The sequence below is a fragment of the Garra rufa genome, chromosome 9 (genome assembly GCF_049309525.1).
Source record: "Garra rufa chromosome 9, GarRuf1.0, whole genome shotgun sequence".
Classification (NCBI taxonomy): Eukaryota; Metazoa; Chordata; class Actinopteri; order Cypriniformes; family Cyprinidae; genus Garra; species Garra rufa.
The window spans coordinates 1341031-1365221 of NC_133369.1; the positions used below are offsets into that span (position 1 = coordinate 1341031).

General features: G+C 30.4%; 3 protein-coding genes across 3 annotated transcripts in view; 1 reads left to right on the forward strand and 2 right to left on the reverse strand.

Moving 5' to 3' along the window:
* The window catches only part of xrcc1 (X-ray repair complementing defective repair in Chinese hamster cells 1), a 31760-nt gene extending 30595 nt beyond the window's left edge, over window positions 1-1165 (reverse strand). Inside the window, exons 1-3 of the mRNA XM_073846865.1 lie at window positions 1058-1165; window positions 422-511; window positions 186-278 (exon numbers count right to left, since the gene is read on the reverse strand). Coding sequence (XP_073702966.1) covers window positions 186-278; window positions 422-472 — 144 coding nt within the window. The 5' untranslated portion in view covers window positions 473-511; window positions 1058-1165. The remainder of the gene's footprint in view (window positions 1-185; window positions 279-421; window positions 512-1057) is intronic.
* A 1041-nt stretch (window positions 1166-2206) lies between these two features.
* On the reverse strand, window positions 2207-15588 carry LOC141343406 (B-cell receptor CD22). The gene is made up of 8 exons (XM_073848005.1): window positions 15501-15588; window positions 12520-12900; window positions 10930-11241; window positions 7542-7805; window positions 5798-6067; window positions 3331-3433; window positions 3090-3255; window positions 2207-2530 (listed from the first exon to the last, which is right to left on the reverse strand). The coding sequence occupies exons 1-8, from the start codon at window positions 15541-15543 to the stop codon at window positions 2423-2425; spliced, it is 1647 nt and encodes a 548-aa protein (XP_073704106.1). The 5' UTR covers window positions 15544-15588; the 3' UTR covers window positions 2207-2422.
* A 5462-nt stretch (window positions 15589-21050) lies between these two features.
* Window positions 21051-24191, forward strand: part of LOC141342664 (pituitary tumor-transforming gene 1 protein-interacting protein) — a 29473-nt gene continuing 26332 nt past the window's right edge. The window contains exons 1-3 of the mRNA XM_073847161.1: window positions 21051-21319; window positions 21824-21870; window positions 23973-24081. Coding sequence (XP_073703262.1) covers window positions 21190-21319; window positions 21824-21870; window positions 23973-24081 — 286 coding nt within the window. The 5' untranslated portion in view covers window positions 21051-21189. The remainder of the gene's footprint in view (window positions 21320-21823; window positions 21871-23972; window positions 24082-24191) is intronic.

The window sequence follows — 24191 nt, forward strand, 5'->3', positions numbered from 1 at the left end:
AAAAACAGAATAATAATTAATAAAGTTAATAAAATAAGTGCAAGTAGTGTCCAGTTATCCGTTTGGAAACAAAATTGATTTTATATATTTTTATTTAAAAAATATATGTTTAAGTATTAAAAATAATGTTCAAAATTATAAACAAATAACATTATAAAAATCCAAAAAAATCAAAAGGGTCATACCTGAAGAATGACTGAAACTTGCTTCTCTCCAGGTCTGGCAGCTTTCCATTTTCTGTAGGTGTCTGAGCTCAGGAGGTTATCCGCTTTGTGAGTCTGTTCAGAAGAATCAATTCATACAGTAATTCATAAATAAACACACCACAAACACACAGAGCTCTTTTATTTTCTCAATAAGATCAACATGCCACATTACAGATTTTGTCTAATTATAGTTATTAATTATAAAAATGACTTACATTGTCCTCACTGCTGCACGAAACAACATGCTTGAGTTTGATTTCAGGCATGTTCCTCAATTTACACACTCGCCTCTGCTCTCATAAAACCTAAAAACACAAAACAAAGGGATATAATTGCATTACTAGTGGAAATGATCATATATTTAAATGAAAACACACATATATATATATATATATATATATATATATATATATACACACACACACACACACACACACACACACACACACACACACACACACACACACACACACACACACATAAACCCTGGTCATATGTTCACAAAATAAAAAAAAATAAAGATCTGAACAACAAAGATGCAGTTAATCTGTGTTTATATTGAATATCTACAAACTAGCTGTCAATCATCATATTTTATATTTAAAACTCCGTGGGTCATCAGAATCAAACTATTATCTGATCTAGATTACGTAAACGACTAATTAAGCTGGTTTATGTAAAAGTAGTGTCACAAAAACGACTAGTTAAGCGACTGGTTAACTAGCATGCTTCACTAAACTGAGCGCTACTGTTAGCGAACAATAGAGCCGCAATACAGCGGGCATTAAAGGGCCAGAAACTGCGCTGAAATCATTTAGAGACTCAAATTCATTAAATCAAGAACACTGTACCGAAATCCAGAGCGCGAAAACCGGTTTGTGTGGTTTATTGTAGTCTGTGAGGAGACCAACACGCATACAAACTCCCTCTCAATCCACAACATCTGACATCACTTCCGCCCGCCACCGAATCAGAGCGCCGCTTCACCGGAACTCACAACTAGACACGCTCGATGACAGAGTAAAAGTCGTTTTTAATCGCAAAAACATAGAAAACATGGAAGGTATCAACAGTTTTATAAAAAAAAAGAAAAAAAAAAAAAGAGAGACTTGTAGTTGTCATACGTAAAGTATGTATGTATTTATTGATTTATTTATTGTATTTTTTTTAATTATACTATCTATGCTAGAAGTCTGATCAATAGCCTTCACAGAAATTATTTATTTATTTAATTAATAAATACATAGCTTTAAGATTTTTATTTATTAAAAAAATTATAAACAACTTAGATAATAAAAATAATAAAAATATTAATTAACATAAATGAAAAATACTAATACAATTTTATTAATTATTCAAAATAAGTTTAAAAATAGTTTATAAATAATTTAGATAATAAAATAATAAAAAATAAACAGAAATAAAAATAAAATAACTATTAATAAAGGTTAAAAATGATTTTATATTTAAAACAAATCAAATAAATGCAAAAACAATGATTCGCTTTTTTAATTATTGAAGAAATTCAAAATTATAAAGAATTTAGATAATAAAAATAATGAAAAAATATAAATATTAACATAAATAAAATTCATAATATAAATATTCGTTTTTTAATTATTCAAAATAATTATTTTTTTATAAATAATTATAAATAATTTAGATAATAAAATTATAAAAACTTTAAATTTTATATATTAAAACAAATAAAATAAATGCAAAAACAATGATTCGCTTTTATTATTAAAAATATTTTCAAAATTATAAATAATTTACATAATAAAAAATATAAATATGAATAAACAAAAATAAAAACAGAAGAACAATTAATAAAAGTAAAAAAATCATAAAAAATTATTTTATACATTAAAACAAATAAAATATAAAAAATAATTTCCAAAATTATTTACAAATAATTGACATAATAAAAAGTAAAGAAAAAAAATTAAAATATGAATAAACAAATAAAAACAATTAACAAAAGTTTAAAAAGTCATTAAAATGTTTTAATGATTTTAATTTGGAGTAAATGAACTAAAACGGAAATAGAAATGAATAGCAAAATGAATAACACTACTAATTTAAACTTTGTACACAAACACACAGTTTATTTTATTTCTTTATTTCTGGAGGTGAGGTTGAAACAGGAATAACAGCACAGGTGTTTAGTTTTCAGTGAAGAACGCTTTTATAGAAACACACAGGCCCGTCTGCGCTCATATGACCTCCACATAGATGGCCGTGTCGGAGTCTACGGTGATGGGAATCGGCGTCTCGTACTGCGCTCGCTGGCGTCTCGCTCCTCGTCTCTGTCTCTTATAAATCTGAAATTAAAAATAACAAAATCAAATTCAAAAGTCAAAAATTACATAAAAAATGTAAAAATTTTAAATAAAAATTTGAGATAAAAAATAAATGTTCAAAAAAATACAAAAATTAATAAAAAAGTTTTTAAAAAAATAAAAAGTGAAAAAAGTGAAAAAAGGAAATGTTTTATCCAAATATACAATTAAAGATAAAAAAAAATCTAACTCTAATATTAAAAATTCAAGATAAAAAAATAAATGTTCAAAAAATAAAAAAAATCAATAAAAAAGTTTTTAAAAAATGAAAAAAGTGGAAAAAAGGAATTGTTTTATCCAAATATACAATTAAAAAAACGTCTTATTCTTAAATAAAAAATTGAGTAAAAAAAAAGGGAAAAAAAAGGAAAAAAAGGAAAAAAAAAGGAAAAAAGTGGAAAAAAGGAATTATTTTATCCAAATATACAATTAAAAGTAAAAACAATTCTAATTTTAAAATTTAAAATGATCAAACTTAAAAGTAAAACATGTAATTAAATTATGTAATTAAAAAATTAAAAAATAGAACCCTTTGTTGCACCTGTTTGCTCCGTACGAAGAGCGGAGTGGAGTTCTGATAGATGAGCTGGTAGCTGCCATTGCTGTAGACGTTTGTGACTTTGCTGCAGTTAATGTAGAGCGGCATGCGCTCCTGATAGATGCCTAGATGCTCTGGATGGATGGCTGGAGGCCTGTAAATGCGTTTCCTGTATAGCAAGAAATCAGCTCAGATGATAATATACTGACAGATGAGATAAACACATGAGTGAGGAGCCTCTTACCGTCGCTTCCTGCAGCAGCAGCAGTAAAACAGCAGCAGAAACAGCAGCAGGAGAAGCAGAAGCACAGCACATGCTGTCGGGATTACAGTCCATATCAGAGAACCTGCGCAAAACAACAAAACACATTTTACAGAATAGAAAATAATTAAATAATTAAATAATTAAACATTTATGTGAATACTACAGTATGCAATATATTTATGATAAAATAATAATACAATTATAAACATTTGAATTAAAATTAAATTAGAAATAGTTTTTCTTTGTTTTGTTTTTAGAACTGTACGGAATCAAATGATTCGCTAACCCACAATAAAGTCCCGATCTGAATCAAATGATTTGCGAACCTGCTCTGAAGATCCGGTTTTGATTCAAATGATTTGCAAACCCACAATCAAACTGAATCAAATGATTTGCAAAGCCCAGATCCAAACTGAATCACATGATTCACAAACCCGCTTTGAACATACGATCTGAATCAAAAGATTCACAAACCAGCTCTGAAGATCCGATCTGAATCAAATGATTCGCAACCACACTCTGAAAATTATAAATAAATTGAATGATTCACAAACTCACTTTGAACATCCGATCTGAATCAAATGATTTGCAAACCCAGATCCAAACTGAATCAGATGATTCGCGAACCCGCTCTGAATATCCGATTTGAATCAAATGATTCGCAAACCCAGATCCAAACTGAATCAAATGATTCGCAACCACACTCTGAAAATTAGATATAAATTGAATGATTCACAAACCCACTTTGAACATCCGATCTGAATCAAATGATTCGCAAACCCAGATCCAAACTGAATCAGATGATTCGCGAACCCGCTCTGAATATCCGATTTGAATCAAATGATTTCGCAAACCCAGATCCAAACTGAATCAAATGATTCATGAACCCGCTCTGAATATCCGATTTGAATCAAATGATTTCGCAAACCCAGATCCAAACTGAATCAAATGATTCATGAACCCGCTCTGAATATCCGATTTGAATCAAATGATTCGCAAACCCAGATCCAAACTGAATCAAATGATTTGCGAACCCGCTTTGAACATCCGATTTGAATGAAATGATTCGCAAACCCAGATCCAAACTGAATCAAAAGATTCACAAACCAGCTCTGAAGATCTGATCTGAATCAAATGATTCGCAACCACACTCTGAAAATTAGATATGAATTGAATGATTCACAAACCCACTTTGAACATCCGATCTAAATCAAATGTTTTGCGAACCCGCTCTGGAGATCCAAACTGAATCAAATGATTCGTGAACCCGCTTTGAACATCCGATTTGAATCAAATGATTCGCAAACCCAGATCCAAACTGAATCAAATGATTCGCGAACCCGCTTTGAACATCCGATTTGAATGAAATGATTCGCAAACCCAGATCCAAACTGAATCAGATGATTCGCGAACCCGCTCTGAACATCCGATTTGAACCAAACGATTCGCAAACCCAGATCCAAACTGAATCAAATGATTCGCAAACCCGCTTTGAACATCCGATTTGAACCAAATGATTCGCAAACCCAGATCCAAACTGAATCAAATGATTTGCAAACCCAGATCCAAACTGAATCAAATGATTCGCAAACCCGCTTTGAACATCCGATTTGAATGAAATGATTCGCAAACCCAGATCCAAACTGAATCAGATGATTCGCGAACCCGCTCTGAATATCCGATTTGAACCAAACGATTCGCAAACCCAGATCCAAACTGAATCAAATGATTCGCAAACCCGCTTTGAACATCCGATTTTAACCAAATGATTCGCAAACCCAGATCCAAACTGAATCAAATGATTTGCAAACCCAGATCCAAACTGAATCAAATGATTCGCAAACCCGCTTTGAACATCCGATTTGAATGAAATGATTCGCAAACCCAGATCCAAACTGAATCAGATGATTCGCGAACCCGCTCTGAATATCCGATTTGAACCAAACGATTCGCAAACCCAGATCCAAACTGAATCAAATGATTCGCAAACCCGCTTTGAACATCCGATTTGAACCAAATGATTCGCAAACCCAGATCCAAACTGAATCAAATGATTTGCAAACCCAGATCCAAACTGAATCAAATGATTCGCAAACCCGCTTTGAACATCCGATTTGAACCAAATGATTCACAAACCCAGATCCAAACTGAATCAAATGATTCACAAACCCAGATCCGATCTGAATCAAATGATTTGTGAACCCCCTCCGAACACCCAGTCTGAATCAAATTATTCTTTCTTGTCTTTTAATAATTCAAGCACTTTTCAAGTACCTCTTCAGGAATATTTCTATTTTCTCTAATTTTTCTTTCAATTTTAAGACAAATTAAGGTACTTAAAGCACTTTAAGCACCTTATACCAATCCTGTAAACATGACAAATTATATTGATTTTTAAAAATATGTATATTTAATTCAAATAAGTCAGTAAATAACCATATCGTACTGTCATGAGGTTCATAGAGCAGGTGTGAATCGTTTCCCAGAGCGTTGACAGCGTGACACTCGACCAGCAGCGGTGCGTCTGAGATCCCGCTGAGCGTCGCTGTCAGTGTGTGGTTGACGTAAGAAAACGTGGTGTTGAACCCGTCAGGCAGGTGAGTCCCGTTCACACTCCAGGTGACAGCGGGACGAGGGTTCGAGTCCACCACACAGGAGCAGGACAGCAGCGATCCGTCCCAATCGCAGGACGAGCTGGACAGAATCACCGGAGCATCTGCAGAGACACAAAACAGTACTAAAATACAGATTCTGTATCACGTTTCATAAGATTAAAAAAAAAAAAAAAAAAAAAATTTAGTTTAACTTCAAGGACTAAAATAACTAGTGCTGCAATTTAATTGCGATTAATCTTATCCAAAATAAAAGTTTTGTTTACATAATATACGTGTGTGTACTGTGTCTATTTATTATGTAATTATGTAAATAGTTTTAATCACAATTGCATCATATAATCTGGCAATTCTGACTTTTTTTTTCAGAATTGTGAAATATAAAGTCGCAGTTCCGAGTTAAGATATATACTCGCAATTTCGAGTTTATATCTTGCAATTCTGACTTTATGACTCATATAAAGTCATATCACAAAATTCTGAGAAAAAAAGTCAGAATTTCCAGTTTATATGATGCAATTGCGATTTAAACTATTTACATAATTACATAATAAATATACACAGTACACACATATATTACATAAACAAAAACGTAATTTTGGATGCACTAGTTATTTTAGTAGTTTAGAAAAGTCAGAATTGCGAGTTTGTATCACAAAATTCGGAGAAAAAAAGTCTGAATTGTGAGATAAAAAGTCACAGAAAACTTTTTTTTATTCAGTGGTGGAAATGGGCTTCCATAAAAACGCAATTAAATTAAACAGAAAATTTTTCATACTGTTTTGGAAAAACAACTATTTAAAGCAATATTACAACTATTGTTTTTATTCTCACTTCCAGAACAAAAATGTACAGATAATGTACTCACCGCCTTGTCATCCAAGATATTCATGTCTTTCTTTCTTCAGTTGTACAGAAATGATGTTTTTTGAGGAAAACATTTCAGGATTTCTCTCCATATAGTGGACTTCTATGGTGCTCCTGAGTTTGAACTTCCAAAATGCAGTTTAAACAAAGGACAGCTGAGGAAGAAGGGTCTTATCTAGCGAAACGATCGGTAATTTTCTAAAAACATTTACAATTTACATACATTTTAATCTCTACACAGAGTACACACAGAGCTAGACAAGACAAGCATCTGAGGTTAAAAAGTATATAAACTGTAATTTTTTTTTAGAAATAACCTATCGTTTTCCTAGATAAGACCCTTCTTTCCCTGGCTGTGTTCGCTTAGAGCCCTTTGAAGCTGCATTTTGGAAGTTCAAACTCAGGAGAACCATGGAAGTCCACTATATTTAGAGAAATCCTGAAATGTTTTCCTCAAAAAACATAATTTCCTTACGACTGAAGAAAGAAAGACATGAACATCTTGGATGACAAGGGGGTGAGTACATTATCTGTACATTTTTGTTCTGGAAGTGAACTACTCCTTTAAACCCTTTTCGTCTTTGACCCTAACACAAAATTCTTGAAAATGCATTTTCTGTGTTTCTCAGAAACAATAACAGATTTGGGATTGGAAGCACAACCTGATGAGATAACCAGAACTAATGAGTGAAGCATGTTTGATTGACTCACACTGGACGTTGAGGCGTGTGGGTCGAGACGAGGAGCGTCCCAGTCTGTTGCTGGCGCTGCACTGGACGCGTGTGTCTCGGCTGATGTTGTAGATGCGGATGGAGTGCGTGCGTTTGGGGAGGATCAGAGTGTTTCCAGACTCAACGCTCCACCACTGGTACTCGGACACCGGCGGGTCGGCCTTACAGGAACACATGAGCAGAACGTTTCCTCCGTCCGGCACCCAAGCGCTCAGCACCTGAACAGACACGTCTCTGGGAGGAACTGAGACAAGAAACAGACATTCAGGACAGCAGTGATTCTCACAATGACTTCAAATGATCAGAAATAAGACAAAACATTAAACAGCTTTCTATGGTTTTGGATAACCTTGGTATATTTTTGTGCAATTTTAAGTCTGATTTGAAAATAGAATATTTAAGAAAATTTCAGTTAATTTAATTATTTTATGAACTTTATTATTATTTTACTTTATTAGTTATTATTTTTAATATAATATGTTAATATTACTAATTAGATTTTGAGCAAAATGATTGAAGTTGCAATTTGCAGGCCAAAGAAATCTTTAAAATATTTAAAAATAATAATAAATGTATTTATTTAAAAAAATAAAAAATAAATGTAGCCTCAAAACTAGACACATCATGGAAATATATTACACTGTAAAAAGTTTTCACCAGTTTCAACTTAAAAACTTAAGTTTAGCAGCTGCCTTAAGATTTTAAGCTAAATCAGCTTAAAACTACAAGTCATTTTAACTTATTACAATAAAAATGAGTTGATATAATTTGTGAGTTTAAATGACTTAAGTTGATTTAACTTAAAATCTTAAGGCAGCTGCTAAACTTAAGTTTTTAAGTTGAAACTGGCGAAACTTTTTAAGTTAAATCAGCTTAAAACTACAAGTCATTTTAACTTATTACAATAAAAATTAGTTGATATAATTTGTGAGTTTAAATGACTTAAGTTGATTTAACTTAAAATCTTAAGGCAGCTGCTAAACTTAAGTTTTTAAGTTGAAACGGGTGAAAACTTTTTACAGTGTAGTAAATAAAAGTTTAAAAACCCTAAAAAATTTCAGTCATTAAAACGTCTAGAACTTTTAATTATTAAAATTGTATTATTTTAATTAAATATTATTATTATTATTATAAATATTATATAAATATATAATTTAGCTTTTTTTTATGTGATATTTATATTATTTGGGGGTTTAAGAATAAAAGTGTAAACCCTGAAGAACTTTTATCAACTATTGAAATTTAAATTGTATTATTTCTGAACTTAATTATACTAATTTATACTACTTATTATTTAATTAAATATTATTATAATATTTAATATTCTCATATTCAAATAATTATATTTACTATTTATATTATGAGCAATATGATTGAAGTTGGTATTGACAGAAAAAAGAAATCATTAAAATAATTATTAAAAAATTATAAGATATTAAAAAAATTATTTAAAAAAATAAAAAATTAAAAATTAAAATAATTTAGATTTTATAAAGTAAATAAATTAAAGTAACTATCATGGAAACATCATGGAAATTCATTGGTAAATAAAAGTGTAAACCTTGAAAAATATTCAGTCTTTAAAACTCTGGAATGTAATTATTTAAACTGTATTATTTTAATTATTTATTATTATTATTATTATTATTATTATTATTAAATATTATTAATAATATTTTAACAACGATCCAAAAATGAATAGAAATATCATGGAAATTCTTAAGTGTGAGGAACATCCAATTATTAAAACTTCTTGAATTAGTTTTTTAATTATTTCTAATTATTTTATTTAAATATTCAAATGAAATATTATTATTATAAATATAATTTATAATATAAAAAACATTTATTATTTATATTATGAGTAAAATCCATAAATGACAAGAAAAGTCATAGAAATTACTTAAAAGTGTAAACCCTGACAAACATTCATATACAATAAAATATCACTTTTAGTGAATATTTACAAAAATAATACTTTTAATTATTTTTTAATTTTAGTTATGCACTGTAAAAAAAAAAGCTGTAAAAATTACGGTAAAAAAACAGCAGCTGTGGATGCCAGAATTTTACCGTAAAAAATACGGTAACAAAGTTTTACATTTTGCGGTTTTCATAGGTAAATTTACAGGTAATTACCGTAATTTCACTGATATAATGGTAATGTACCAACTTTTTGAAGGACTAAAATCTGTTTTGTACCTTTGAAATACACTGATAACCACCAAAAGCAGGTGGTGATAATAACATCACATGATGAACCAAAGCCCATCACAAGGAGATTGCAAATAATAACTTATATGGAAGGTACACAATGTCATTCACACAAACACTAAACACCATCAGGGTAACACACATAAAACTGAAAAAATGCAAAAAACATTCATTTAACAACATTAGATGTAACATACAACCCTAATGTACAAAACTGCCAAGAAAAAACTAAGAAAAATTTATTTCAGCAAAAAAACATCAAATAAAAAAAATGAAAAACAGGGAATTCTAGATTCAATTTACGGTTATTCACTGTAAATTTTTCATTTCCAAATACAGTATACTCCCGTAAAATTACATGCACAGTTTTTTACCGTATATAGAAGGGGAACTTACCGTTAACCATTTCACAGGTATTTACCGCAGCATTATTACAGTTTTTTACCGTTACATTCACAGTCATTTTTCATTTTAAAAATATATTTTGTTATTTTTATTATTTTTTTTAATGAATTATACTTTATTTAATTGAACATTATTACAAATATAACTTAATATGTTAATATAAATATTTCAGTGTTTAATAAAATAATAAACAATTATTGAATTAAACTAATTTAAATTGACACTACTAGTTTCTGTAAATAAAAAGGTTTGAACATGAACTGCAGAAACATCAGAAATGTGACCCTGGACCACAAAACCAGTCTTAAGTCGCTGGGGTATATTTGTAGCAATAGCCAAAAATACATTGCATGGGTCAAAATTATTGATTTTTCTTTTATGCCAAAAATCATTAGGGTATTAAGTAAAGATCATGTTCCATGAAGATTTTTTGTAAAATTCTACTGTAAATATATCAAAATGTAATTTTTGATTAGTAATATGCATTGTTAAGAACTTAATTTGGACAACTTTAAAGGTGATTTTCTCAGTATTTTGAATTTTTTGCACTCTTAGATTCCAGATTTTCAAATAGTTGTATCTCGGCCAAATATTGTCCTATCCTAAGAAACCATATATCAATAGAAAGCTTATTTATTGAGCTTTCATATGATGTATATATCCCAGTTTTGTAAAATTTAACCTTATGACTGGTTTAGTGGTCCAGGGTCACAAATATCTTGGAGACTTTAGGTTTGAGGGTTTCTCACAGTGGACGAGGATCTCGCGGGTGGCAAAGGATCTCCTTTTGTTGGGATACTCCAGCTCACACCTGACTCTGGGGTTTGTGTGTCGCGGGACGGTGAAGGAGAGGCTGGTTCTCATCAGCGGTAACTGACCGGCGTCCCGCTGCAGCTCCGTGTCTCCGTGAACGCTGCTGCCGTCCCGATCCCCGCGCTCCCACTTCCACAGCAGACGGGGCCGATCCGACGGACAGCTGATCCTCGCCGAACAGTTCAACACGACCCTCTGGCCCTCCTTCACCGGACCCGGGTCCGTCAGCTCCGGCGGCTCTGGGGAACCTGACCATCAAAACACGCATTCAGTCTTATTACATTCACATCAGTGCTGCTTTACTATCATTAATGCACTTTTTAACATTTTTATTCATGTTTTGAATTTTTATTTTTACATTTTCATTTAGTTAAAGTTTTAGAAGTTGCTTTTGTATCTGTTATGTCTTCACAGTTTTCCTTAATATTTTAAACATTTAATATTTTCAGTTCAGGTGAAGTTTTAGAAATGACTTTTTTATGCGTGTACAGATTTCATAAATATTTTAGTTTTTGTTTTAAATTTTCCATTTTTATTTTAAATTTAAAGTTTGAGTAATTTTGTTATGCAGTTTTGTCATGTTTATTATTTCTTTTAAATATGTCTGCATAGTTTTTATTAATATAAGTAGTTATTTTTTATATACCTACTTTCATGCTAATTTTAAAGTTTTAGAAAGTTTTTTTGCCATTTTTATAATTTTTTAATGTCTGATTTTGTTCATTTTGATTTTATTTAGATTTTAGTTTTATTTTCGTTTTGATTTTAAAATGTAAGAAATTTTGTTGTTTTTATCATTTTTATTAGTGTTTTCAAATCTCTCTCTCTATATACATTTGTTCATATTTTTAATACGTTTTATTTTTAAATGTTCAGTTTTCATTTTGCCAAATGTTAATATAGTTTTTTATTAATAATTCGTTTTTATTCATATATTTTTTACATTTTCATTTTAGTCTATTTGCTGTGTTTTAGTCATTTTTATATTTATTTTTAAATATGTCTATACAGTTTTACTGTAAATTAGTTTATTTCATATTTTCCATTTCCATTTTAATTTAAGTTCTAGTAATTTGTTGCGTTTTTGTCATTTATAATTTCAATTTAGAATAAAAAAAATGTATTAGTTTTATTAAATATGTCTGTGGAATTTGTATTATTTTTAAATTAGTTTATTATATATTTGAATTTTTTTACAGTAATTTTGTGATTTGTGATTTCTCTCTTTTTTTAATGTAATTTCTATTAGTTTTCTTAAATACAATTTTTATTATTTTTTACATTTGTTTATTTTATAGTTACATTTTAATTTTAGTTACAGTAATTTGTTGCGTTTTGGTCATTTTTTAAAATATGTAATATCTATTAGTTTTCTAAAATATATCTATTTTAGTTTTTATAATTATTTTAAATTAGTTTATTTTATATTTGTTTGATTTATTATTAGTTAATATTCAGTTAACGTTCCTTTTAATTCAAGCAACTTTTTAATTTTTTTTTTTGTTAAATTAATGCTAATGACCTACCAGTGACGCTGATGTTGACCTTGCTGCCCGCAGGCCATGACCTTTGACCCCGCTCCCTGATCTGCATCTCGTAGGTGTTGTGGTCGTCCCTCCTGACGCTGCTGATGCTGACGGAGCAGTCTCCGGCGCTGAAGTTCCCCGCGAGCGCCGTTCTGTCTCTGAAGTCGGGATGAACGGCGTCTCCGTGCTGAGAGCTGAACACTGTGTTCCTCCTCAGCATCATGAAGTAGGAGGTCGGGGTTTTGCTGAGCCGAAGCTCCATCGCCTGAGCGCCGGGATTCGGAATGAAGGAGCAGGGGACGACGACACACGAGCCCTCCAGAGCCAACACTCGTCCCGGGACAGACAGAGAGACGGCGGGACTCGTCTCAAACACACACGCTGAAGAGACAAAACAACATCAAACACTCTGTTAATATCACAAACTGCAACTACATTTAATTATGGAGATAAAAGTTTTTCAAGACAAAATTTAGGTTGGCTTGAGAAAGCTTAGCTTGAAAGTTTAAAGCAGCTGTAAAACCTTAAAGTTTTGCTCTTTATATAGATAGATTAGATGATTAGCATGTTTCTAGCATGATTATGACGTAGTTAGCATCATTATAACATGTTTCTAGCATGTTTAGTATGTTTCTAGAATGATTAGCATGTTTCTAATATGTTGCTATCATGATTAGTAAGTTTCAACATGTTTCTAGCATGATTAGCATGTTTCTACCATGATTAACAAGTTGCTAACATGTTTTTTAGCATGATTAGCATGTTATTTACGTCATTAGAATGACTGACACGTTACTAGCATGTTTCTAGCATGATTAGCAAATTACTAGCATGACATTAGCATGACTGACGAGTTACTATCATGACATTAGCATAATTAACATGTTACTTGCATTATTAGCATGGCATTAGCAAGTTGCTAACATGTTTCTAATGTAGTTTAATGTTTCTATCATGATTAGTAAGTTGTTAGCATGTTTCTATTATGTTTCTATCATAATTAATAAGTTGCTAGCATTTTACCAACATGATTTGCAAGTTATTGGCACACCATTAGCATGTTTTTAACATGATTAGCAAGTTGCTAGCATGTTTCTATCATAATTAGTAAATTGCTAGCATTTTCCCAGCAAGATTAACAAGTTGCTAGCATGTTTTCAGCATTATTAGCATGTTACTAGCATGATTAGCAAGCTACTAGCATGTTTGCTATCATGATTAGCATGTTATTAGCATGATTAGCCAGATAGTTGCTAGCATGATAAACAAGTTGCTAACATGTTTCTAGCATGACTAGCATGTCACTAGCATGATTAGCAAGCTACTAGCTTTTTTTGCTAGCATGATTAACATGTTACTAGCATGATTAGCCAGCTTCCAGCATGTTGCAAGCATGATTAGCCAGCTGTCAACATGTTGCTAGCATGATTAGCATGTCACTAGCATGATTAGCAAGTTACTAGCATGACATAAGCATGACTGACAAGTTACTAGCATGTTACTAGCATGAATAGCAACCTGTTAGCATGTTACTAGCATGATTAGCATGTTACTAGCATATTAACAAGTTACTAGCATGATTAGCAAGCTACCAGCATGTTGCTAGCATGATTAGCATGTTACTAGCATAATTAGCAAGTTACTAGCATATTAGCAAGTTTCTAGCATGATTAGCAAACTACCAGCATGTTGCTAGCATGATTAGCATGTTACTAGCATAATTAGCAAGTTACTAGCTGGATATTAGCATGGCTGACAAGTTACTAGCATGTTACTAGCATGATTAACATGTTGGTAGCATTATTAGCATGTTGCTAGCATGATTAGCCAGTTACTAGCATGACATTAGCATGACTGACAAGTTACTAGCATGTTACTAGCATGATTAGCAAGCTACTAGCATGTTACTATCATGATTAGCGTGTTGCTAGCATGATTAGCAAGCTACTAGCATGACATTAGCATGACTGACAAGTTACTAGCATGTTTCTAGCATGATTAGTAAGCTACTAGCATGTTGCTAGCATGATTAGCATGTTACTAGCATAATTAACAAGTTACTAGCAGGATATTAGCATGGCTGACAAGTTACTAGCATGTTACTAGCATGATTAGCATGTTGCTAGCATGATTAGCATGTTGCTAGCGTGATTAGCCAGTTACTATCATAACATTAGCATGACTGACAAGCTACTAGCATGTTTCTAGCACGATTCGCAAGCTACTGGCATGTTACTAGCATGATTAGCGTGTTGCTAGCATGATTAGCAAGCTACTAGCATGACATTTGCATGACTGACAAGTTACTAGCATGTTTCTAGCATGATTGTAGTTGCTAGGCTTGGCTAGGTAGTTAAATAGATTTGCGAGATATAAAGTCGCAACTGAGAGAAAAAAAGTCTTTCTTGCAACAGTGACTTTATATCTAGTTTATATTTCACAAAAAAGTCAGGATTGCGAGATTGTATCTTGTAATTCTGAGAAAAAATTGAATTGTGAGATAAAAAGTCGCAATATTGCCTACTGTTTTTTTTATTCAGTGGCAGAAACAGGCTTCCATAATGAACAATGAAAAACACTTAACTTGCTTATTAAAATGTCCAACTCTAAAGACTGATAAGACTCAAACACTGCTTTTAAGCTCTTTGTCATCACATATGTGTTCAGATGAGCGCAGGAGTATTTCACAACAGGATCAAAATATGGAAAAGGGAAGTTAGACATCTGAGCGTCTGAGTCTGAATGAGCTCCAGCACATTTACATCCACATGCATTTACTGCACTGATCATAATTACACACATCACTGCATTACACAGCTGTTGTTCAGGTGCATCTGATGATGTGAGACCAGACACAGGGTTAATATTGAGATAATAATATAATCACTGCTTCATGACTCTGATTGAATCTGACAGAGGTATTGATCAGATAGATAGAGAGTACTATATGTAGATATACTCACAGAGTAGATATCACTCACCTGACATGAAGGTAAAGATCCAGATCAGAGCGTCCAGAGCCATAATGAGGGACGACACACACAGACGCCGTCGAGGGACTTTCTGCTCTTTTTCGGTCTTTTAGGAAGTCAGAAGTGAAGGTCTGGCATGTTTCGTAACGCTGATCTGATGTTCCATGACGCTCCTGCTCAATCATCCTCACTATGGGAATGCATGTGCTTTACTGCATGGAGAAGAAATCGGATAAAGATGAAGAGAAGATGCTTTTAGTCACATTCAAAAACAAATCTCAAAACTGTTTACCACTTAACATTAGACACATTTGACACTTTTAAATAAAAAAAAGAATTTAAATGTATTGTTCTTATTATTATGATGTTATATTTATCAATGAAGTAATTAAGCTATTTTATAATTGTAGATTTTTATAGTATTTAATTTTTTTAGTATTATTTAGCTCAGCATCTTTTAATGCAATGTAAAGTTCACCATGTGCTGCTCTGACTCATGCTCACATTTTAACCCATTTCCTCTCCTAAAGCTTCCTCCTGCTTTATTTTGAAGCGAACATTCGCTATATTTTTCAATTAAATTCACTCTGTGACTGAATCAATTCACCAAATGCCTCAAACTGTCATTCTTATGTGCTTAGAATATCACGATTTTTGATATTTTCTTGTTGCTATCACAAACTTTTCATTTCTTTGCACAGAAATTTCAGTGCTGTCTCAAAGAGAATCCACTTGCAAAGATTCACAATTGTATTAAAAACAAGGGTGTAGGTTTGAATTTGGCATTGGTGGGGACATAAAGGCAGATACAAATTTCTTGTAGGGACAGTTTAGTAGTGGCCGGATATTGGTAGGGACAAGAACAATTCCGATCTGAATCAAATGATTTGTGATCCAAATTCTGATCTGAATCAAATATTTACAAATCCAAATCTGAGTAATAATTTGGATTCGGAGCGTGGACTGCCAGTCATTCAATTTGCAAAATGATTCGCGAACCTGCTCCAAAGTTATGATCTGAATCAAATATTTTCAAACGTGCACTGAAGTTCCGATCCGATTAAAATGATTCGCGATCCGAAGTTCCAATCTGAATCAAATGATTTGCGATCCGCAATCCAAATTCTGATCTGAATCAATTCAAAGTTCTGATCTGAATCAAATGATTCACGATCCATGATCCAAAGTTATGATCTGAATCAAATATTTTCAAACATACACCGAAGTTCCGATCTGATTAAAATGATTCGCGATCCGAAGTTCCAATCTGAATCAAATGATTTGCGATCCGCAATCCAAATTCTGATCTGAATCAATTAAAAGTTCTGATCTGAATCAAATGATTCACGATCCATGATCCAAAGTTATGATCTGAATCAAATATTTTCAAACATACACCGAAGTTCCGATCTGATTAAAATGATTTGCGATCCGCAATCCAAATTCTGAACTGAATCAATTCAAAGTTCTGATCTGAATCAAATGATTCACGATCCATGATCCAAAGTTATGATCTGAATCAAATATTTTCAAACATACACCGAAGTTCCAATCTGAATCAAATGATTTGCGATCCGCAATCCAAATTCTGATCTGAATCAATTCAAAGTTCTGATCTGAATCAAATGATTCGCGAACCTGCTCCAAAGTTATGATCTGAATCAAATATTTTCAAACGTGCACTGAAGTTCCGATCCGATTAAAATGATTCGCGATCCGAAGTTCCAATCTGAATCAAATGATTTGCGATCCGCAATCCAAATTCTGATCTGAATCAATTCAAAGTTCTGATCTGAATCAAATGATTCACGATCCATGATCCAAAGTTATGATCTGAATCAAATATTTTCAAACATACACCGAAGTTCCGATCTGATTAAAATGATTTGCGATCCGCAATCCAAATTCTGATCTGAATCAATTCAAAGTTCCGATCTGAATCAAATGATTCGCAATCCAAAGTCCCAATCTGAATAATAATTTGGATTCAGAGCGCGGACTGCGAATCATTCAATTTGCAAAATGATTCACAAACCTGCTCCAATGTTCCGATCTGAATCAAATAATTTGTGATCCGTGATCCAAATTCTGATCTGAATCAATTCAAAGTTCCGATCTGAATCAAATGATTCGTGACCCGCGATTGACAGTTCCAATCTGAATCGAATATTTGCAAAACTGCACAAACTGAATTAAATGATTCGCGATCCAAAGCTCCGATCTGAATCAAATGATTTGCGATCCGTGATCCAAATTCTGATCTGAATCAATTCAAAATTCCGAACTGAATCAAATGATTCACGACCCGCGATCCACAGTTCCGATCTGAATCAAATATTTGCAAACCTGCACAAACTGAATCAAATGATTTGCGATCCAAAGTCCCAATCTGAATAATAATTCGGATTCGGAGCGTGGACTGTGATTCAATTCGCAAAATGATTTGTGAACCCGCTCCAAAGTTCTGATATGAATCAAATGATTTGCGATAATCAATGTTCCAATCTAAATAAAATGGTTTGTAATCCGCGATTTGAAATCCTGATCTGAATCAATCGACTGGCAATACATGATCCGGTTGGAGCGATTCGAAATAGTGAATCATTTTGCGACGCAGTGGTAACTGATTTGGATTTTCGAAAAGCTCAGTTTCATCCATCACTATACTTGCTTTTTAAAAATCAAGAAGTGAAATTCGAAAGTGAATGGCTCTTTTGATCAGTTTTTTTTTTGCTAGTGAATCGCTTGAAGTCACTAGTTTGAATCAATCGGAGCAGTTCCAGTTTAAATGACTCAATTGATTCAGTTTGTCTTTTCATCCGCTTTTCGCGTCTTCAGTCATGTTTACACGACAGCTCACTAAAAAAATTATGATGTTTACAAATAAAATATGAATTTTCCATTTCAAAGATAAATCCAACTCATATCTAGGAACATACTGAGGTCAGATAAGCAGTTTACTGCTATCTAGAGAAACACAAAAATACGTGTTAGATGAAAACACTGTGCATTATGATGGAGCTTGTAGCTTAATTCACAATATTTGAAAGAGTTTCACTGCAGTTCAGTTACTGACAGTCAGTAGGAAAATTGAAAGCATCCAGTCATCTCATAACATATATTGTAAAACATATTTGAGAAATTAGCTTCAAAAAGGTTATTTTCCAAAGTCTGAATCAATTGCTTTATACAAAATGACTCACTGATTCAAAGTGTATGAGCCTATAATGGCATATTTTACAAACCAATTCCAAATATTCCATGAAAGTGTAATCTGTTACATGAAATCTTCATATAATTACCAAATAATAATTAAATATGAACTTTTATTAATTTGTAGTGTTTTGTGTGCGAGACTTGGCAAATTAGATCATTAAGAAGCAGATAAATCTTATTCTCCTTTTTTGCACTATCCAATAAACACACATGGGGTTTTTTTTTCAAAGAAGTTGAACCGTTCTCATCTTTCAGAAGGACCAGGTGCAAGAATACATGAATATATCCTACAATGACCCTCAAGTGGGGTTAAGTGTCTTGAGCTACAAAGCCTAGAAACACGACTCGTAATTCTTATCCTTCAGAAAAGAGACTGCAATGAACATTGAATGCCTTATAAAATGTAGTATTGCAACCTATACATGCATTAAAAACTACAAAAGCTCAGAAACACCAGGCTGGGAGGCGCTGACCGAGATCGTCTTGTGAATTTGGGCCAATTTGTCCATAATTGTTTTATGAGGACAACTCTCAACTCTTTTTTTTTGTTGAGAATTATGTGTTGTTGTTGCTACTATAACCACATTTTAAATGATGATATTTGGTTAAATATTTGATATTTTTACTATAGTAACACTATTAATATTTTTCATAATGACTTAAATTTTGGACTGTACGGTATGAAAGCCCATGTCCATCACTTGAGAAAAAAAAAATTCTTGTTAAAAAAAATTAATTGGTAAATCATGATTATAAAGGTCATAATATGAGATGAAAAGTCAAAATGATTACTTTAAATGTTTTTTTTTTTATGATGTACTAAATTAAAATTATGACGGGGAAAAGTCAAAATGATGACATACTCTTTCACAATATGAGATTAGAAGTCAAATTACGAGAAAAACAATCAAAATGATAATTTTGTCAAAATTATTACATTTTTGCCATATATAAATTTGACTTTTTATGTCATAATTTCAACTTTTTATGTCAATTGAAACTTTTATGTCATAGTATCGATTCTTTACTTCATAATTCAGACTTTTATGTTATTATTTGGACTTTTCATCTCATAATTTTAAATGTTCATGTTATAATTTGGACTTTTACCTCATAATTATACATTTTCTTATTATAATTATAACTTTACATGTAATAAATGTTTTTCATGTTATAATTTTGACTTTCATCTTATAAATGTGATTAAAAAAAATGAATGTCATAATTTTGACTTTAAATATCATAATTGACTTTTTACCTTAAAATTATACATTCATGTGATAATTTTGACTTTAAATCTAAAAATGGTACTTTTTCATGTCATAAATTTGTCATAATTTGGATTCTTTACCTCAGCATTCAAAATGTTCATATTATAATTTTGCCTTTACATCTTATAATTATGATACATCTAATAATTGATTTTCATGTCATAATTTCGACTTTACATCTAAAAATTATGATTTTTTTTGTTATAATTTTGCCTTTACATCTGATAATTATGATATACATCTAATAATTGATTTTCATGTTATAATTTTGACTTTACATTTCATAATTATGACTTTTACATCATAATTATACACTTTCATGTCATAAGTTCGACTTTACATCTAATAATTATGATTTTCATGTTATAATTTCAACTTTATCTCATAATTTAAACTTTTTAACCGCATGATTCTAAATTTTGCCTTTACATCTCAAAATAGACTTTTTACCTCATAGTTATACATTTTCGTATTATAATTTTGACTTTACATTTAATAATTATGATTTTCATGTTGTAATTTTGACTTTACATCTCATAATTATAATTATTCTACATGTTAATATTATAATTTCGACTTTAGATATAATATATATATATATATATATATATATATATATATATATATATATATATATATATTTATATATAAAAAATATTCTTTATTCTTTACATCTGACTTTTATGTTATAAATTTAATTTTCCAATTTTTAATTTTTCATCTCATAATTTTGACTTTTTACGTCATACTTCTACATTTTCATGTTATAATTTTGCTTGTACATCTTATAATCATGACTTTTTACCTCATAATCATACATTTTCTTATAATTTTTGACTTTACATGTAATAATAATTATTTCCATGTTATAAAAAATCGACTTTTCATCTCATTATTATGAATTTACCAGCGTCTTTGTTTAAGTGGCGGGAATGGGTTTTCATAGTTTCGTGCTTGTAATTTTATGATAATTAAATGACACTTTTGCTTTCGTTTATGGCGTTCTTAAAGGACTTTTATTTTGACAGCAGACTGGTGTATGTCAGCTGGGTTGTTGTGTTTCCGTGTTTTCCAGCGTCGATCACTTCATGGTTTCAGCTGCGTGTTGAGGAGAGTTTTTGGGGATTTCTATTTAGCCGAAAGGAAGATTTAAGATCTCAAATAGAAACTCAACATTCGTCTGCTGTACAAACCTTCAAATTCTATCCGAAATGGATAAATCGCGAGTGTTTGTGTCGATGTTGGGCTTTCTGCTAATGTGTGTCGCATTCAGTGTTTCTGAGGCAACAGTAACTTCAAAACCAATATTTTTTACAACAACTCATCCGCCTGTTCACAAACGTATGTACTTTCCTTCACGTGTCTTCTTTTTTACTCATATATCTTATTTTGCAGTCTAAAAATGTTTGTAATATGTGTATGTATGTAAACACACGCGTGCATGTTAATATATTTGTGTAAAACATTGCTATAGTGTATATAACTTATCTTCATATTATTAATATTTACTTGTTATAACAATTTCCTAATTTATTGAATACGTTTAATATAAAACTGTCACTAATTTCAATGTCAGTAGTGTTAGTCAATTAAGTTTATATAAAAACACCTGTTAGATTTATATAAAGAAGTAAAAGTTACATATTTTGTTATTTTTCTCACATTATGTGATGTTATATTAATGGTTACATTCAATAAAACAAAGTTGTGTTATGTTTCATGATCTGTCTGTGAGTTTCCAGATTATCCAAGCAGTTCTTTGGTCAAACTCAGCTCTTTATTTTCATGGTTTTATGTTAGTGTTTTGTCTGATCTGTAAGTTTTGATTCTTCTTTCTCGCCCCAGCATGCAACACTCAGACTTCCTGTGAGACCTGCCTCGCCAATGTTTCGGTAAGATCACATGATGCTCATAAACTTTATTAACCGGGGCCTTCCCTTTCTGCGCTACAACCTGAAAATTAATATTGTAATTTAGAGAAATATTCACATAAATGTGTATTTCAGACTGTCAGAAATCTGCTCAGATGCTCCCATTTTGCACCTTGTTTTTATATTTTGAGCCTCCTATGAAATGTAGTTTATTTTTCATCAGACAGTTGTGTCATTTGATCTAACAAGATGAATGGTTTAGTGACACAAACCAATGATAATGCAAACAAACATCAGAAGAGAACAGAATTCATCAAATGCATGAATAGTAATGTTTGTGCTTGTTTGTGTGTGATTTTAATAAATGTTTTTGTTTTTCATGTTTTCTAACATCCTGGATGAGGTCAATAATAATAATAATAATATTGATAATTTTTTTTCTAACGTTCTGGAAGATGTTAATAAAAATAATAATAAAATGAACAAGCCTATAAATAAATAAACGTTTAAAATATTTGTTGTTTTTGAACAATTATTTTATTATTAATTATTTAACAATAATGATAATAAAAGATTTTGAAACATCCTGAATGATGTCATTTAACAACAACAATAATAATATAATAATAATAAATGATTTTCTAACATCCTGAAATATGTCATTAATAATAATAAAAAATAAACTAGAATAAATAAACTAAATAAATGTTTTTGTAACATCCTGGAGGATATCATAATAATACCTAAATAATTTAGTAACATCCTGAATGATGTCATTAATTAATTATAATAATAATAATTTAATAATATAATGTTATAATTATAAATAATCACAACTATAATAATAATAATATTATAAAATAAAATAAATAAATGTTTTTGTAATATCCTGGAGGATGTCATTATTATAAATAATAATAATAATAAAAAAAAAAAAAAAAAATTTGTAACATCCTGAATGATGTCATTAATAATAATAATAATAATAATAATAATAATAATAAAAAATAAACTAACTAAATAAATAAACGTTTTTGTAACATCCTGAATTATGTCATTAATCATAATAATAATAATAATATAAAATAAAAAAAATGAAATAAATATTTTTGTAACATCCTGGAGGATGATGTTATTATAATTAATAATAATAATAAAAAAAAAATAATTATAATTATAATAAATTAATTTTGTAACATCCTGAATGATGTCATTAATAATAATAATAATAAAATAAATTAACTAAACTAGCTAAATTAATAAATGTTTTTGTAACATCCTGAAGGATGTCATTAATAATTAAAATAATAATAAATTATTTATTTATTTATTTTATTTTTTTTATAACATCCTGAAGGATGTCATTATTATAATAATATAAAAAATAAATAAATGTTTTTGTAACATCCTGAATGATATCATTAATAATAATAATAAAATAAAATAAATAAACTAACTAAATAAATAAATGTTTTTGTAACATCATGGAGGATGTTATTGTTATAATGAATAATTATAAAGGTAATAAATTACTTAGTAACATCCTGAATGTCATTAATAATAATAATAATATAAAATAAATAAATAAATAAATGTTTTTGTAACATTCTGAATGATATCATTAATAATAATAATAATAATAATAAAATAAAATAAATAAACTAACTAAATAAATAAAGGTTTTTGTAACATCATGGAGGATGTTATTGTTATAATGAATAATAATAAAGGTAATAAATTACTTAGTAACATCCTGAATGTCATTAATAATAATAATAATAATAATAATAATAATAATAATATAAAAAGTAAAAATAAAATAAATAAATGTTTTTGTAACATCCTGGGGGATGTCATTATTATAATTAATAATAGTAATAAATAATTTTGTAACATCCTGAACGATGTCACTAATAATAATAAATTTAACTAACTAACTAACTAACTAACTAAATAAATAAATGTTTTTGTAACATCTTGAGTGATGTCATTAATAATTATAATAATATTTTTATAAAGTAAAATAAAATAAAATAAATAAAATAAATTAATGTTTTTGTAACATCCTGAATGACGTCATTATTAATAATAATAATATGAATGTTTTATTTTTTCCCCGGCAGTGTTTGTGGTGCCAGTCTAACGGCAGCTGCATGGATTATCCGGTGTCGTATGTGATTCCTCCAGAATCGGTGTGTAAACTCTCTCAGGCGCGCTGGGGTGTTTGCTGGGGTGAGTTCATGTTCATGCTTTAATTAGCTTTAAGATACACAGAATTGTTTAGATATACAGTACATGCTGATCTCTAGTGTACAGGCAGCTGTTGAGCTGGAAGTAATACT